Consider the following 17,215-nt stretch of genomic DNA (forward strand, 5'->3'; position numbering starts at 1 on the left):
GGACGGGGTCCTCCGGGCTGTTGTCAGCGAGGGCGGGAGCCAAAGTGGCGTTTTAGTGCCTTTCCGGGGCTTTTCTGGCGACACTGTGTCCCGCGCTCTCGCTGTCCCCCGGTAGATGCCCTCGTTGGGGGTGCGAGACTGTGGGAAAAGTTTAAGGTTTGTTCCTCCCAGGCGCGATTGCGGGGGCGGGGGCGGGGGCGGCGGGCCGGGAGGCGAGGTGGCCTGCTCCTCTCCGCGTCCTCCGGGCTTCCCGGAGAATAGTGCAAGTGACAGCCAGAAGTAGACTTTCGGTGCTCGCCCGCAGAACCCGGGCGGGCGGGCGGGTGGAGGAAGGAGAAGCCCCTGCTCCCCTTCTGCTTTCTGGAGACCTTGTCCGCAGTGATTTTTCTTTTCTTTTTTAAGAGATTCTCCAGTCACCACCTCGCCTCCCCAGCACCACCACAGTGTACAGCAGCTCCTAACGGGTTTTGCTTTGTTTTTACGACCCCCCCCCACGAATCACTTGTCAGATCAATTTTATCTTCTCCCTCCTCCCTACTTCCCACTCCCCCCTCCTCCCCCTCGAAAGCCCTGTTCTGTGAGGTTAGACATCTTACAAACCATACATTTGTTGTTTTTCGAACTGTGATTTTTTTTTTTTTAATACCCTCTCCCATGGCTACTCTTGTAGACGTTCATTTCTGCCCTTCCCCCGCTTGGGGGGGGCGGGAATAGGGGAAGAGAAAATAATACAATTTCAGGGGAAGTCGCCTTCAGGTCTGCTGTTTCTTTCTTTTTTTTTTTAATTAAAAAGAAGGGATATAGAAAACATCAGTCTTGAACTTCACTTCAAGAACCCCGGGCTGCAAAGGAAATCTCCTTTGTTTTTGTTATTTATATGCTGTCAAGTTTTGAAGTGGTGAGTTTCAGGTCGGTTTTGCTAATTTCACTCAGTAAAACTGCAGTGTTTCTGTTTCTAGATAGTACTTTGCTTCTTTGTCTCTTTAAAAGGTCACAGTGAAAGCTTGGCCTGGATCGTGCCGGCCATATGGAACGGATAAGGGCACAGTCTCTTAAATTGTAATTATGGGGTTCAGTAAGGGCAAGAGAAGCGATCCAGCGAGGAACTCACTGAAAAGGATCCCACAATGCGAAAACTAGGTTCTTAAAACCGGAATTTCGCGTTTCTTTCTTTCTTTTCCAGGAAATAATTGTCGAGGCTTGAGTTCATGGATTTATTCAGTAATTTTCATGTATGGTCTTTAGTTTATGGACTGGGAGAGGGGATTTTGATAGAATACCCTGTATTGTATGTGCCAAATAGACATTACCCTAAAATGGGTTGTAAAATGTATAACTCAAAAGAAACTCTGCACTTTGGCATCTGTTGAGACCAGAGTTCCCGCTGCTCACAGTCCAGGCAGGCCTGGTGGAGGTGATTCTTTTCAATTCCAAACTGAGATCGGTGAAGTTTAGCCTTGGGCATAGAGTTTAAGGGAGTAAATTGGATGTTTTATGTGCATGTAATTTTGCTTCATAATGTAAAGCTTTTTCCAGGATGACTTAGTGTTTAATAGACGTTTATAGGTGGGTACTCAGAGGACAATTCTGCATGACCTATATGATATTTTGCTTGTTGATACATTAACTAAGTTATAATCTGTCACTTTCATTTGCTGTACGGCTTAAAGGGTTGTTAAGCCTCACGATTACTTAATGTGTTTTGTGGTGTTACTTTGATGCCATTGCCTACTTTTCTCTTGAGTTGCCCCAAGGGTTAAAGATTTTTCTTTGCATGTCATATGTTTTAAAATTCGTCTCTTCTGTTAAGGCAACCAATTTTAGAAAAAGCAGTTCTGTATTATCCACATGAAACATTACAAAGAGTGTTTTGAATAAGTTAAAAATCATCACTCTAATTTTGGCTTTAGATTGCAGCCTAATATAATGGAAAAGAGTAATCTTGATAAAAAGTGGTTTAAAAAGGCGCATTTATTGTTAATGAACCTCATAACCAAAAACAGATGGGACCCCGATCAACGGTAAACCTGTAGTTCTCAGCGTGCCACCTTGGAGTACAAAGATAAATAGCCATTATTATTTCTCAAACTTTATAGTTCTTCAGTTGGCACTCTTAAGGTTGCTTTTAAACCTGCAGATTAACATCACTCTTGCAGTTCTTGATTATATAGGATGAAGTGGTCTGTAGTTAAAACAAAAATAGTTAAAGAAAACCATGGAATGCAGACTTAACTCTCAACAAATCCAGATCTAAAAAGCTCAGGTATAATTTTGTAAAAATTCAAGATAGGGTCGGTCAAATTAATAGACAGTTGCGAGAAATTGGCAATTACCATTTTTTGCTTTTTCCTAAATGTGTTCCCCTTACTGTTGATAAGACCCATATTTCCAAGTCTCATGAAAGTACATGATCCAACTCACCTGCTCTTAGCAATTCTAGTTAAAACTTACAGAAGTGAGTTTTATATTGAACTAATATTACCTTATAAACGGTGTAAAATAGACAATAAAACTGAACATAATTATGTAATTTTTTTTGAAACTGTAGTACTATCTTCATTGCATAATAAGATTACTTTTGAATATTGGAGATATTTTACCAGTATCAAGGGTTTGAGAGTAAACTTAATACGACCCTCTGTTGTGAATATAAAGGGGTTTTTTGTGTGTGCTTTGCTATTTAAATGTATAACCACATTTTATTGGTAATACACACCTAAATGTTAACTAAAAGGCAGGTTGAGTTGTAATTCTTCAGTACCTAGAATGTTTGAAGAAACCCTCCTCCACTTCTTCCTGTTTGCTTGGGGTGAAATGACTCAGTCACATGTTTGACCCAAGGCTTGACTACCTAGATCTTTAACTGGGCAGTGGAACTCTTGAAACTTTGATAGTAGAAAACTTGTCTGCTTCACTGTGTGAAGCCAATGGGGAATCTAAATAGCACTTAAATGTTCACTACCTTCTCTTGAGTGGTATATATTTTTCTCAGAACACGTGTAAGATATGAACATGTGTTAAATTTAGTATTTTAGCCTGTGATTAGTCTTCTATCCTTTATTAAAATGTTGCTGCTGTAGTCTGCAATGAGTATAGTTTTTAAGAATTATGACGACGTAAATATGATTCATTTTCTTTTTAGCTTGTAATTGTTCTCAAAGTAAGCCTTTTTTTCTCTTGTTTTTGTTGTAAGTGATAAATTACCTTTTCATTAATGTTGATACAGTTGCTACAAATTATTAATTTGAACAAAAATGCTGTTATCTAGAAGCATAGTAACATCTGTAGATGTATAGCTTTACAGATGTATATGTGGAGAGAAAAGTCTAGTAAATGTTTATAAGCATAGCTGTAGACCTTCACCCCCTAGTTATAACATGTCTGTCTTCTCTTTAAATTCTGGCAGGTGATCTTTAGAGAGTGACTGAGTATGGATCATTTGAACGAGGCAACTCAGGGGAAAGAACATTCAGAAATGTCTAACAATGTGAGTGATCCGAAGGGTCCACCAGCCAAGATTGCCCGCCTGGAGCAGAACGGAAGCCCTCTAGGAAGAGGAAGGCTTGGGAGTACAGGTGCAAAAATGCAGGGAGTGCCTTTAAAACACTCGGGCCATCTGATGAAAACCAACCTTAGGAAAGGTAAATACTTTTGAGCCAAACCTGGATTGCTGTAAGCTCGGTGTCTACCCAGCGCCCTGCTGCTTGGGGTGGAGGGGCAGAGTGTGCTTTATATATTCCTTTCCTGGATGCTCCCTCTGAGATGAAACTGGTTCCCTCCTGGGTGGTAGTATCCATCACGTTTTCGTTGCATAGGCTGTGTTCTTGAGTGTGGAGCATCTTATGCTATTGCCGATCGGACTCGTTGGACTTTTTGGATGATAAAGATTGTGATTGTAGTGTGTGCCAAGGTCATTGGAAAGGTATCGTGGTAGTAAAGAATAGTAGGCGGCTGTTAGCGTGCACTAATTCTTAGTAAGAAGAAGACATTCAGGTTGCTTGGAAATTACTCAGCTTTTTAATAAATTTTTTTTTTTTTTTAAATGAGTGCTACTTGTAAGGTGGTTGCAGAGATCATGAAAACGTTACCTAAGATGATATAAAAGTTTGGTAGTACCGTTTCTGGGGGGGTTTCTTTTCTAAAAAGCACATTCCTTATTTAGCAGTGGAAAGCCTTGATGATTCTAGTTTTCTAAGTTTTGTTATATTTGTGTAAAAGGAAGAGTAGATTTAGGTCACTTTATGAAAAGTATATAACTGCTTTTTACCAGTATGAAAACTGATGAAGTTTAACAACTTTGAGTATGTTTTACATAAAGTAGTGCCTAGCCTGAGTATAATGTATGTGCCTCATAAGGGTCTTTATTTTGTTTGTGAATAACATGTATAGAAATCAGATTTTCCCTTGCATTTGCTAAGCAAAGGATAAAAATGCCATCTTTTAGCAACCAAGAATATTAAGTAGATAAAGTTAGAAGGCAGAGGAATTTCATTGTGTTTGATGCATAACATTTATCATACAATCATTTATTTTTTCCTTGGTTTGGCGAAAACAAAGAATATATTGATCCTGAAATGAACAGACACAGCAGTCCGTATTGTTAGATCTTTATCTATTAAAAATGGAAAAACAGCACTTCAGCAAATTCTTTGGCCTCTACTCATGATTACCCTATTTATTGATTGTTTGCCAAGAATGTATGCATCTTAAGAAAGCCAGGGTAAGAGCATTAAAAATATAATTTATTACGGCTTTTCAAACAGAGTGCATTAATATTGTACTGTGAAACACTGGGGCTCTATAAAAAAGACTTTCTGACGCCTGCAAACATATAAGTTCCATAAATTCCTAAATAGGAGATTTCAGCTGTCTCTGGTATTATGTGATATTTGCACAGCAAACTTTAATGCCAGGACAGTTTTAGACAAGGATTCTACAGACTTCACTGCTCCTTATGGCAGACGTGCTGTTTACACAGGCTCATAAACCTTCAGCAAAAGCTCCTAAGACTGCCTTCAGGTTTAAATCATGAGGTATTTTTAGCGTTCAGCAGTGACCAGCGCTCTCCTCTTTTAATGCTGGAAGGTTGTGAAGTTGCTGTAGTTGGAAGCCTCGCCAAACACTAGGACAAATAATCAGACGTTCTGAGAAGGCTCCTGCTTAGCATCACTCCCAGAGACAACAGGGCACCCCTGACAGTGTGCTAGAAGATTTAGCAGCTGGATTTACAATTAGGCATTATTGTTACTTTATCTGTTGCCACCTTTATTAGCTATAAGGCACCTCTAAATTTGATCGATTCAATACAAAGTCAATTCAGTATGTTTCGGTAGTATAAAAAGCCTACGTTGTTTCATAGATCTGAGAAGTTATTTCATAGGCCTGAGAAGCAGCATATAACAGAACACATCTGTTTCATCCCATAAGAAGAAAAATCAACGTGTGTGTTTTTGTTGTACCAGCCCAGTTCTTAGAAGACATCAGTGCAAGGGGAGGAAGAACCAAAGTACAGTAATTTCACTTCCTGCTGAATTTTTTTTTTCAGTATTTTATTTATGATAGCTCTTTAAAAAATGTAGTTTATGGAGAGAGGTCTCTGCTTAATCTAATTATGAAATCACTAAAGCCTTTTAGTGTTTTGTCCCCCTCATCTTATGTTTTATGAGGATAGTTTTTGTTTGACAGGTGCCAGATAAAAATTGTGGCTGAGCTGAGAAAGCAGTACTGAGAAAAAGGGAAGGGGTTGAATGTTTTTGTTTTGGAGATTTTGCCAAAATACCTTCAAGCCAAGGAAGAAATTACCAGTTTGCATATTGCTATTTTTGCTGTGGTCTCCCCAAGTTGTGTGCTGATCCCTGATGGGTTCTCTCTGGTATACAGCAGCTGAATGAATGACAAGAATATTGGCAAGCTTTGCAGCTTGTTTTTCATGCCTAGCCTGTTGGTACTTCCGAATGAGTTTGTGAGCTTCTCTGAGTAAGCCTGAAGGGGTTTGTTTGTCAGAGCTAGCATCTCTTGTGGACAGTTCGCTAAAGCTCTGGTAGAGACACACGTGTGGAAAAATGTAGCTGTTTTATTGCCGGCTTTTGTTCAGAAGAAACAGGTAAATAGAATTTGTAAAGGGGCCTCTCTGGTGTCAGGAGGAAATATGGATTTTTGGAGAGGGTTGATACTCACTAGACGTCTGCAGAAGTTGGTAGGATGCTTGAGTCTGGAGGACAGAGCTTTATACAGGCATGAGTGTTGCAGGACTAATTGGGGATCCTGGGCGCCCTGTTAAAGTAACCTTGTCATCATTTATTCTAAAGATGATACCCTCCTGGCAGTTTGCCATGGTACAGTTGCATCTGTTTTTAACCCTTTTCTGTTAGCATTGCAAGTGTGGCAGTGTGCTGGGTGAATACCTTGAGCGCAGTTGCAGCCTGACTTCCATGCTGACAGTGGTGCGACCTGTACTTATTAATCATCTGGCTCCTGAGTTACTGCCCCGGATTAAAGTAAAGCAGGAGGGAGCACATCAGATCCCCGCAAATTCCTTGATTCTAACACATCCTGAAGAGGCCGCTTGCCTTTTCTGTCACATATTTATCATGTTATCTCATAGAACCTGCTCATTTTAAAGACTGTGGCCACTATGTTCTCTCTTTAGAGAGATTACATCAGTAGTCAAAGAATAAATGTTATTTATTTCTGCATTATGCACATTGAAATGGTGTGGCATGAACAGCAGTGGGATTCTGTGTTTCTTGACTTCAACGGGTAAATACCTCAAAAAGACAATTTTTTGACCAAAGGTAATTTGTTTAGACAGAAACAAGAAAAGTTTATTACTAACAGAAGCATATAGGCAGTGGGAAGCTGGCTTCTGTAGACAACTGCAGTGCCTTCTGTGTGTGTACTGTCTACTCCTCCCAGCAAATCAAATAAGACACATTTCTCTCTTGTCAGCGTTATTATTTGATTAAAAAAAAAAAAAGGTAATTCTGCATTGGAAAACGCACCGGTAAAATTAGAGCAGCGCTCAAATTGCCTTATGACCAACTTCATGTGCTGTTTAAATATCTCTCTGACAACTTCAAAAAAATGAAAAATGGCATGTATTTTATATTTGTGTGTGAATGTCTGCATCTCTGCCCCAGTCTGCCTGGGCAGCGCTGTCTCTCACTGTTGTAAAGATTTATTTTTATAGCTTAATTTTTCCTAGCCCTCCAACTGTCTTTCTGAAGACTGTTGTTTCCCTGTCTTTTCTTCTGTCTTTTTGATAGGAACCATGCTACCAGTTTTCTGTGTGGTGGAACATTATGAAAACGCCATTGAATATGATTGCAAGGAGGAGCACGCGGAATTTGTGTTGGTGCGAAAGGATATGCTTTTCAACCAGCTGATAGAAATGGCACTGCTGTCTCTAGGTTATTCGCATAGCTCTGCTGCCCAGGCCAAAGGTAAATAATGCATATGTGGGGTGGGAAAAATGGCTTGGCATCCTTTGTGCACCTCGTAGGGAAAGCAGTATCTTTATTCAAAGAGCTGCAGTCCGTGTTCTACATTGCTTCCTTATAGACTGTGGCTTTAAAAAATTGGCTTAATTCAGTTTGGTTTAGTTAACACACATTTTGCTCATGTGGAATGTTGAGGTAGATTTTTTTTTTAAATTACTTCAGCTGAATCATTAGTATGCTTATTGACCTTAATAATCTGCTCCACTGAGGACCCACAAGGAAGTGAGGAGCGTATTTGAGCAGATGGACTGTTGAGAGTCAATTTGCATTTATGACTGAATATCTAGTTCTGTTTCTTTTATTCTGTTTCTGATGGTTTTATGGGCTGTAAAGTATTTTTCAATGCTGATTCCCACTGCAATAGAGAATCTTATCTAAATCGTAAAGCCATTTAGAACTGGTTCTGCTGTGTCTTATTAGAACTTTCTCTAAGTTAGGAAAATGTGGCCTTATGCATAGGTTTTATTGATGGGGTTTTATTTCCAAAATAATAAACAACCCTATAGTCATTTACATAATTTCACAATTTGGAAGGCTAAGCTGTGAATATTTTCACTGACCTGCCTTTTAGAGGAAAGGGAATCATTCAAACAGAAATAACAATATTGCTTGTGGTGGGGGCAGTGGGGAAAAAAAGCCTTCTACTGGATATATCATGGGAGAGTAAAATAGTCAGTGACATATTCTCTTTATCTGGAATAGGGCTAATCCAGGTTGGAAAGTGGAATCCCGTTCCCCTGTCTTATGTGACAGATGCCCCTGATGCCACCGTAGCAGATATGCTCCAAGATGTATATCATGTGGTCACCTTGAAAATTCAGTTACACAGGTGGGTCAAGGCTGCAGTTTGGGGATGAAACATTCTTGCCTCATTCTATGAAGTAACATGTCTGGCTTGCACCTTCAGCTCCTGTCTACCCTGTGTTTCAGAAAGGTTAATCCACATTTATTGTATTACCTTACCCCTTCTGTTCCTACCCCTAACTTCAGTGTATAATTTAACCCCTCCCCAATTTGTAGATTTTTCTGGGTTATCCAAAGACAAGACTTCTAATATTCAGTCAATTAAATGATGCATTATAAGGAAGCATTTTACATAAAGTTTACTTAAGAAAAAAATATTTTTGCTTATCATGAACAGTGCCATCTGTGTACATTTTGTGAAAGAATGCCTTATGTGCTATTGCCATGATCTTATTTTTGTTTTGTTTTGTTTTTTTTTTTTACCATTTTATTTCGTATGAACAGAGTAATGAAAGGAAATCAGTTAATACTTAATGCTTTTCACGGTGGCTCCTGAGAAAGCAGTACACCTTAAATTGTCTTCCCAAGCGCATCAGAGCAGGAAGGTAGAAGTAACATGAAAAAATAGCCACCACAGGCAGCTGATGTATAATTCATGCATCGATACAGCAGATGTGTTGTATAAAGTAATTAACTAATCGGAACAATCAGGAGACCGAGAGCAATCTCCAGATGCATCTGTTTGATGCGCAAAATGAAATCTGTCTGTCTTAAAGGAATGTTCTGCAGCGGGATGCAATCTTGTAATAATCCCCTTTCTAATCTATGTCTCAAATAGTTGCCCCAAACTAGAAGACTTGCCTCCTGAACAATGGTCGCACACCACAGTAAGGAATGCTCTGAAGGACTTACTCAAAGATATGAATCAGAGTTCATTGGCCAAGGAGTGCCCCCTTTCACAGGTACTTAGCATAGCATGTACTAAATAATAAGCTATCATGGGCAGCTTGGGCTTGAGGTCCGCTGGGGCTTAGAGTTGAAGCCACTGGTATCTGAAGCAAGAATTGGCCAGAAATGCAAAATTACTTGACCACTGCTGACCTTTTAAAATGTGCCTGATTCATTGTGAACAGAGCCTTTACACTTTGCTCCCTTGGGGGAGAGTGTTAATGACTGTTTACAGGAAAAACAGTTAAGTGGAAGACACTATGCTGGCTAGTCTTTGCGTTTTTAGTGCTCTGAGCATGGTAGCTACAGTCTCCTTAGTGACTTCTTGAAGGAAGAGTCAGGGTAGTTGACTTGCTGAGAGTTTTGGCACATGGGAATGGCAGCGTTAGTGCTAATGTACAAAAGCTTCAGCGTACTATCTGAATAAGTAGAGGTATTGGCTGCTTTGGTCATTATTGGAGGGGGGATGTACTTAGTAGAAATAAACGTAAACACAGAAATCTCTTGTCCAGATCAAAGGTTGAAAAGATATTATTCATTGGAATTCTATAATCTGTTTTGGGTCATTAGTTTTTTGGTGTTTATTTTTAAATAGATGTTTTAAGTGGAATCTTTTTTTCCCTTTGGGTTACCTATTGTACCATTAGGTGTTTTTGAAGTGAGATTCATTACTGGATTTCATTTTGAGGGATGAATTTTGATGGAAAAGAGCTAAAATTTTAGGTAGAAACTGCCATTGTTTCCCGATTTAAAAACCATGCATCATTTTTTAAAAGTCAGCTGACTTCAAGTAAGAAAAAGGATGCTGTGAACTCACTCTTAGGAATCTGCTTATGTGGTCACCCTGTGATGTATTACAGTGCTGTTCCTTCTTAGCCAAACCCATGATATGCTATAATTGAGGTACAGGTCTGATTAGATTTTTGTTAAGTTTTTAAAGTTTTCTTTTAATTCAGGCCTAGAACTATAATTCAAATATCAATCGGTTGTTTGAGCTTGAATTTCAGACTTCTGTAAGCATTTCTGTAATTGAGAGCTTCTCAAAGTATATATGTACCATACTCTGAGTAGTAGATATTCTCAAGGTGCATGTTTAATGTAAGGTTCGCGAAGATTAGTGGGTACCTTTGGGAAAAGGTTGTGGGCTTTTATTCTACTTTTCCTGAAGAACTCTTTTTTGCATGTCAGGCTTGGTACATTACAGTCCTGTAACGTGGCTCTTACATTAGCCTTTTCAGGAATAGAGCAAATTGTAAACTAAGCTATAGCCTCAGATTAAATATTCTCTGCATTGTTAAGCATCCATTTTGTATAATGTAGGGCAAACTTTTTGTCAGTTCAGTTATACGTGCAGTTGATGTTTATCGTGCTTCTCTCACCTGTGGAATAGAGAGTATGTGACATTACAGCTATCAAATAAAAATACTTTAAATTAATTAAACACAGGTACCGCAACAGAATCCCATGATGAAAATGGATTCTGAGAGTGTGTTTTGTAGACAACTCCAGGTAACATGTTATGTGATTATTAACCTTGAGAAATTCGAGATGACCTAGAATTAGTCGTTTTCTAAATTCAGGTTTGAAACAATATAAACACCCATTTATCAATAAAATTATGGGAAAAAATATAAACACCCAGTATATGAATCTCATGTGTCTTCATGTTCCTGGATGTCCCATTAGTTTTGGAAGTACATTTAAAGACATAAGACATTTTACTAACATCTGGAAAAAATATATGCTACTATATATATTTATTGATACAGTCGGTGAGAACTACTTGTTAATGGTATCAACCTTCAGCCAATAAACTCTACCACAGTGTAGCTTTTAAATGTAATTGTGAATTTACTTAATGTTGTCATGCAAAATGAATGTTGACAATTACAACATTAGACTAAATGATAAAATGAAATTTAGAACTGAGTGGAGTCACACCTATGTGAGTTTCTGGTATGGGGGGTCTTTAGAAGAACTTGTTACCTTATGTCACTGGAGACCCCACCGTAATAATTCAGTGGAGCTAGGCTGTGATTGTAGCATGTATTATAATTACACTCTTCCTTTCTTACAAAATACCTTTTGAAAATGTTACACATATCTTTAGTGGCAGCAAAATTTTAAATTCAATTGTGGTTTTGAAAAATAACTTCTAAATGAGGGAGCAACTTTATATTTTGCTGTATCATTTTTTTTGTTTCTCTTAGACTGAATCTATAAATTAGACACTCAATGATCTTATTAAAAACTTTTCCCCTTATTTTTGTGTCCTTTCTTCCTAAAGATAGAGGGGGCTCCCTGAGAAACAAGCCCAAATGTGTGTTTCTCTTTTCTCTGTGTTTGGGATTTGTTGATACAGATATGATAGTGAAAAATGCCTAGCAAATAAATATGCCTTATCCTTATGCAGAATGGAATTTTAACTCCAGGAAATTCTTTATTGAGGCTGTACTTCTCTCATAAAATTTATTTTTCATTCATGTGAGAACTTTTGACATATTTTTCAATATATACATTTGCTGTACATTAAAGATAGCATTTTCGTTAGTATGATACAGTACTTCAGTAGCAAGAATGATTATAGGCTTCCTAAGTAGTACCTTTAGCAGAAAATCTAACCTATGGACAAAAATAAGAGTCCCTCTATAGAGGCTAACTGGGAGAAGGAGTAGCACACCTCAGGAATTCGCCTGGGGCTTTTGACAAGCCCTGGGTCCAGAAATCTTAGGAGGATCCTCTAACATTTGCTAAGCAAATGTCTAGTTGTACTTGGATTCTTAGAATTAGAAGGGATCATCCTTTCCTGGCACCTCTTTTGACAGATAAAGGAGCTAGTGTCCCTGGAGATTTAAAGTCAAGGTGCCTGGTAATGACTAACCAGAAGTCCTGATTTCCTATGACCTTGCCCAATGGTAAATTTTAAAGTGTTGGTATTAAAATAGTTACTTAGGTTTTGTGCAATAATATTTTCTTTGATAATATTTGCAAGGTTTTCTCCAGCTGCAGAAATTCCATAAGTAGGTATGTGGTTTGACTTACAACTCGTACTTTTATTTCTGTTACTACTTTCCTATCATAAATCTGCCCAAGTAGATTGATGTGTGTTTATTAAGTTCTGTGTATCATGTGTTTGTTTATTTTTGTAAGATGTTCTAAGACATAAAAAATGCTTAGCTCATTATAGATCTGAGGTTGGCTGTTTTGTTGCTTTTGTTTTCTTTCAGTGGATGTGGTTAGGTAAGTTGGATGTTGCATTCTGAACTGAGACTAAGTAGTAGGAGAAAATGAAGTCTGATTTAGGGATAGGACAGCATGTAGTCAGGACACTTCTGAAGGTACAGATTTAAGAGTAAAATGGGAATTAAAAAACTTAACATTTGATTTACAATGATACATTAAATCTTGATTCTATTTTCCCCTGGAGTTTTAGAAATTGAATTTAAACATTGGGTAAATACATACATTCTGATGCGGGGACAGATAATTCTGTTAAAGGTACCTTAAGTAAAAGGTCAGTTATTATTTCTACCAGCCTGATGTTTTCTTTTTCAAAGTGTTTAGGTCAAATATTTATGAAAGATTTTAATCTGCCGCGTGCAGTTTTACCTCCCTACCTCGGCCATATGGGTGCTGCCTGTGTGAACACACAAAGGCACACAGAGAACGCTCACATTTTTAAGTCACTGAATCATTTTGTATCTCATTTCTTAGCTGGGGAAAAGATAATCTCCAAGTCCAGTCCAAGATGAAATGGGTGAGAATTGTCATTTCTGTTCATTTCAGCTAGTAAAATATATTAAGATCAATTTAAATGTGAATCTCTTATTTAGACATGAAATTGAGAAAGGTAGCTTTAAAATTTCTTTTTCTGATGGCATTTGAGGATCTAATAGATGTTGGAGTTTTTAATAGTTACTAACAAACAGATAATCAGAGAAACTTCCCTGCCTTCTTGAGTCTTAGCATTTAAGGAAGCTGATGCTCTGAAATTTGACAGTCATTTCAATAGGCATTTTAAGAAACTCAAGTGTTCAGCTGATTTTCAGTATGTATTACAAGGGACCCTGGAAGGAAAAGTTTTAAATCTGTTCTATAGTAATGATTTTCTAAAAAAAAATTGAAATGGCAGATTTCTTAGATTTTTAAATTTTAATACATTCTTTCCAGAGAATATCCAACATCAATATTATTCTGTTTTATTTCACGTGAGAAACTAATCTATGTATTCACATATTTGTATATGTATTCACTTGAAAGTACATATTCAGACAGTAATTTTAAAAAAATGTATGGATGATCAGCTTTGTCCCAGACATCCTATTTCCATGTCACAATAAAGATAACCCATCTTAATTGCTGGAGTAATGCACGATAAACTTCCTTTAGTGCTTTTGCTGTGTCTCATCTCCCTAAGTAGTAGACAGTTTTATACCCCGTGTTCAAATTAGAAACCTGCAGCACAGCATGTGTGAGTGTCCATGGCTTTGTGGCTGGTGACATGGAAGGCTGGGCTTCACAGCCAGAGCTAGGGAGCTCAACCCAGCGTCCTTCTTGGTCCCTTGTACAGAAAAGGGAACTTTAAAAAAGAAACACTTCATATTAAGTTGATGTGTTTTATAGTGCACCTTGATTCCTCTGAAATAGTGACAGTATTTGCTGTTTTCCAGTTGTTGTTGCTTTCCCTGTGGACAGTTTTCTTTGACACGAGTGTTTTGGTTTTGCTGTTCATAGGCACACTTGTTTATAAAGTCCCATCATTTCACGCCCCTTGTGAAGATGGCCTTGGCATTTGGTTTCAGTGTGCAGCTCTGTGCTGTCACCTGTGCTTCCCAGCCCCTCCCCCTCTCAGGATCAGTAGGTGTAGTTGAGCTAAATAGCCCTTTGTTTGAAATTCAGAGCAATTTTAAGCTTTTTTGTTAAATTCAGAATACTGAAAATAAATGTCTTGGGTCTCTTTGAAAGTACAAACCATTGTCATCAAACTGGCCTGATCTGATGGGCAAAGGACACAACTGACAGTTGCATTTAAAAGTACAAAGTGAGGATTTTATATTTGCCACTTCCCAGCTAAAATTGTAAGTTTTGTGGTTAAGCATCACAGGCATTGAGGAAAAGCGCCATAGATTTACTTTTTCTTCTGATATTCCAAAAGCTTTCCAAAATCCTTGCATGACCATGGGAATCTGAGATGAATATTTGCTTTTGTAAGGTATTAAAGTACGTGATAATAATTAATGGAGTATTACCACCTTTCGCAGTTTATTAGTGATGAGACACAGAAAAGGGCAAACCGTTCTTGAGTAGGTGCGTGAATTTCAGAAGTTTATTATCAACCAATTTTTGCTTCCTTTTCCAAATACTTCATGACATCATTTTAGTTCCTTTTTCAACTTTCTGAAATGTCTGCTCCATGCTCATATTATATATGTGATCTACAAAAAAACTATCCTACAAGCTGCAAGTTTTCCTTTTTCAATCTAGTATACCAAGCTCATTTTAAGGTGGCTTAAATTGATAAGTATTTTACAATAGCTTGATGCTAGCTATGTCTAATAAAGTCAAACTCAAAACATCTAATTTAAAATGGATTGCTCTCAGATATTTTATAGCCACTATCTTCTCACAATAGTAAAACATAAGAGTTTAAACCATGCCAATTTAGAGCGCTTAACAGTGTGCAAGTACTTCATTGTCACTCAATAGATTTTTACCTGTGCCTTGTTTTAGATCTGGACAGGTTCCCTTTGACCTTGGAATCACTAGCACAAGAAATTAGCATTTCATGAATGCATTTACCCTCTTTCCCCCACCCCCCATGCATAGAGTAATAAATATTCCCAAGGCCTAGGAGTAAACGTGGCCTGAAAGAAGGCTTATTAAATGCTATTTTCTAATTTTTTTTTTAATTTAACTAAATCGTGCTCATCAAACTAATTTTCTTGTTAAGCAGAACTAGTTTTAGAGTGCTTCTTGTGCATTTTTGTGTCCCTCAGTTAACTACTGAAATTTTAAGTTGGATTCTATCTGGATTTGCTTTTCAAATCTGCTTTATTTCAATGCCAGATTTAGACCCCCAACAAACAAACAAAAAAAACAAAGCCTAAGTTCAAAATGATCAAAACAAACAGATACACAAACCAAATTTTCCCTTCTTTGCACTAGAAACTGCTTGATGATAACATGCTGTGAGTGTAAAAAACATAAGAGAGCCTTTAACATAACAGGAGTGAGCCACAGCCCTGGCTCTGCAGCTCATTGCCAATTGAAGGAAGGAATGCTCCGACTGTTGGGACTTTTAAATCTAGACTTAAAAGTTATTTGTTCTGTTTAGCATTTTTAAAATGATTCTATTAGGAATTGTATGTGCTTCAGTTTTAATTTTAACTCATAATGATTGTAAAGCACCCTGGGATGCTTGTGTGAAGGGCGCTATAGAAATGTAAGATTGTATTGTGTTCTAATGTGCTGTTTTATTATAGAGTGCTAGAGTTTCATCCTGGACAGTTCGTAAGGTTGCAGAATTCCTCATTGTGAAGAAGGTGGCAGACTTCTGTTAACCAACTGCTTTTCCTTCTGTAATTCTTTAAAAGTTTGTCTTTCATCTTTTTTCTTTGGAAAATATTGATTATTTTGTATTGCAATATTTTCCCATAGAAATGCTAATCTAATTTAGCTTACTCAGAGGGGCTCAAGATGTAAACCAGATGATACCTTGGAAATAAAGAAAACATTAAAGCTCTAATTGTTTTTATCATTCGAGATTGTATTCTTACGCAGATAATAAGACCTGGCCCTTCATTATTGGGTACTGCTGATTGTCAGAGACTCACACCATTTTTCTATCAATCAGTTTTTCCAAAGCAATAAAAAATGTGGAGCTAAACTGGAATTACAGGCTTAGGGAAATATTGCAGTGGGAATTTTCCCTAAGTTATTTTAACATATGACAGTTATTTCTTAAAGCAATATATTTCTTCAGCAACTTCTTCCTGGCACTTTTCTGTGCATCTTTTTCATTGTTCGCCATCAGTTTTCCTGGAGAGACGGCCTCACCGTAGCCAGTAGGACCTGAGCCTTGGCCCGCTGTGCCAGCGCGGGCAGTGAGTGATGCTCTCTGTCTCACTTCCCTGTCTACACAGGAGGGAGAGGACAGTTCCAGGCTTTTACTGTTGCTGTCAAATTGAATGAATTGATACTTGGAGGACACTTAAAATGTTGTGGAACTCTGAAGTGTACACTAACTTTAGTTGTTTTTATGAAAAGTGGGTGTTGAGAATTTGAAATTATACTTGTGTATGCCACCTAGTTTAAGAAAGGTAGTTGCTACTTAGATTGTACAAGCAATTTTTTTCCTTTCTTACAAAAGGACTTTCTTGTAACTCATTCTCATTTTTAATGGATACTTTTTTATTTTTTCTTTCTTTTTTTTTCTATGTATTTAGTACAGGGTCTACAGGGTCTCACTACACAGAATGAACTTGTAGTGATCCTTCTGTTTTCAGCCTCCCAACCCCTGGGATTACGGGTGCATGCCACCAGGCCCAGTCTCAGTTGCTGACTCAGCACACCCTGGGGGCGGGGCTGGCACTGCAAGCCAGAGATCAAACCCTGGTCCCTGTGCCTGCCTAAGCAGGCGCTTTAGTCCACTGAGCTATCTGGCTGGCCCTATAATGGATACTTTTACAAACACCCTTACAATCTTGATAAAGTTCAGATATATTTTCACCAGAAATGAGGGGAAATTCGGCCTTACACTTAGAAATAAGTTTATTTGCATGCTATGCAAATGTAATCCTTAAAGTAGACAATGTTCAAGAGTGAAGATGCGTGGATACACTGTCCTCAATGTATGAGTTTGACGTTTTCTGATTCAGCACCCAGTGTCCTTTCCTTTCTTATGCACTAATCATTTTTCTATTACACTTCATTGTGGACTCATGGCTCATCAAACTAAAAGCAAATAGCATGTGAATTTTTTTTTTTTTTTAAAACAACCTTCTGATCTTCCAAGTTGCCATGGT

General features: G+C 37.9%; 1 protein-coding gene across 5 annotated transcripts in view; it reads left to right on the forward strand.

The window, feature by feature from the left end:
• The first annotated feature begins 6 nt into the window (after positions 1-6).
• The window catches only part of Satb1 (SATB homeobox 1), a 74,440-nt gene continuing 57,231 nt past the window's right edge, over positions 7-17,215 (forward strand). For 2 of the 5 annotated variants that reach the window (XM_004631595.3, XM_023715746.1), the window contains exons 1-5: positions 7-898; positions 3,407-3,641; positions 7,266-7,442; positions 8,202-8,328; positions 9,082-9,205. In XM_004631595.3, the coding sequence (XP_004631652.1) occupies positions 3,431-3,641; positions 7,266-7,442; positions 8,202-8,328; positions 9,082-9,205 (639 nt within the window). In that variant the 5' untranslated portion in view covers positions 7-898; positions 3,407-3,430. Of the gene's footprint in view, positions 910-941; positions 1,567-3,406; positions 3,642-7,265; positions 7,443-8,201; positions 8,329-9,081; positions 9,206-17,215 lie in introns of those variants that run through there. The other 3 variants (XM_023715743.1, XM_023715744.1, XM_023715745.1) reach the window with 3 other exon arrangements.

Source organism: Octodon degus, unplaced genomic scaffold (genome assembly GCF_000260255.1).
Source record: "Octodon degus isolate 3935 unplaced genomic scaffold, OctDeg1.0 scaffold00043, whole genome shotgun sequence".
NCBI classification, from domain to species: Eukaryota; Metazoa; Chordata; class Mammalia; order Rodentia; family Octodontidae; genus Octodon; species Octodon degus.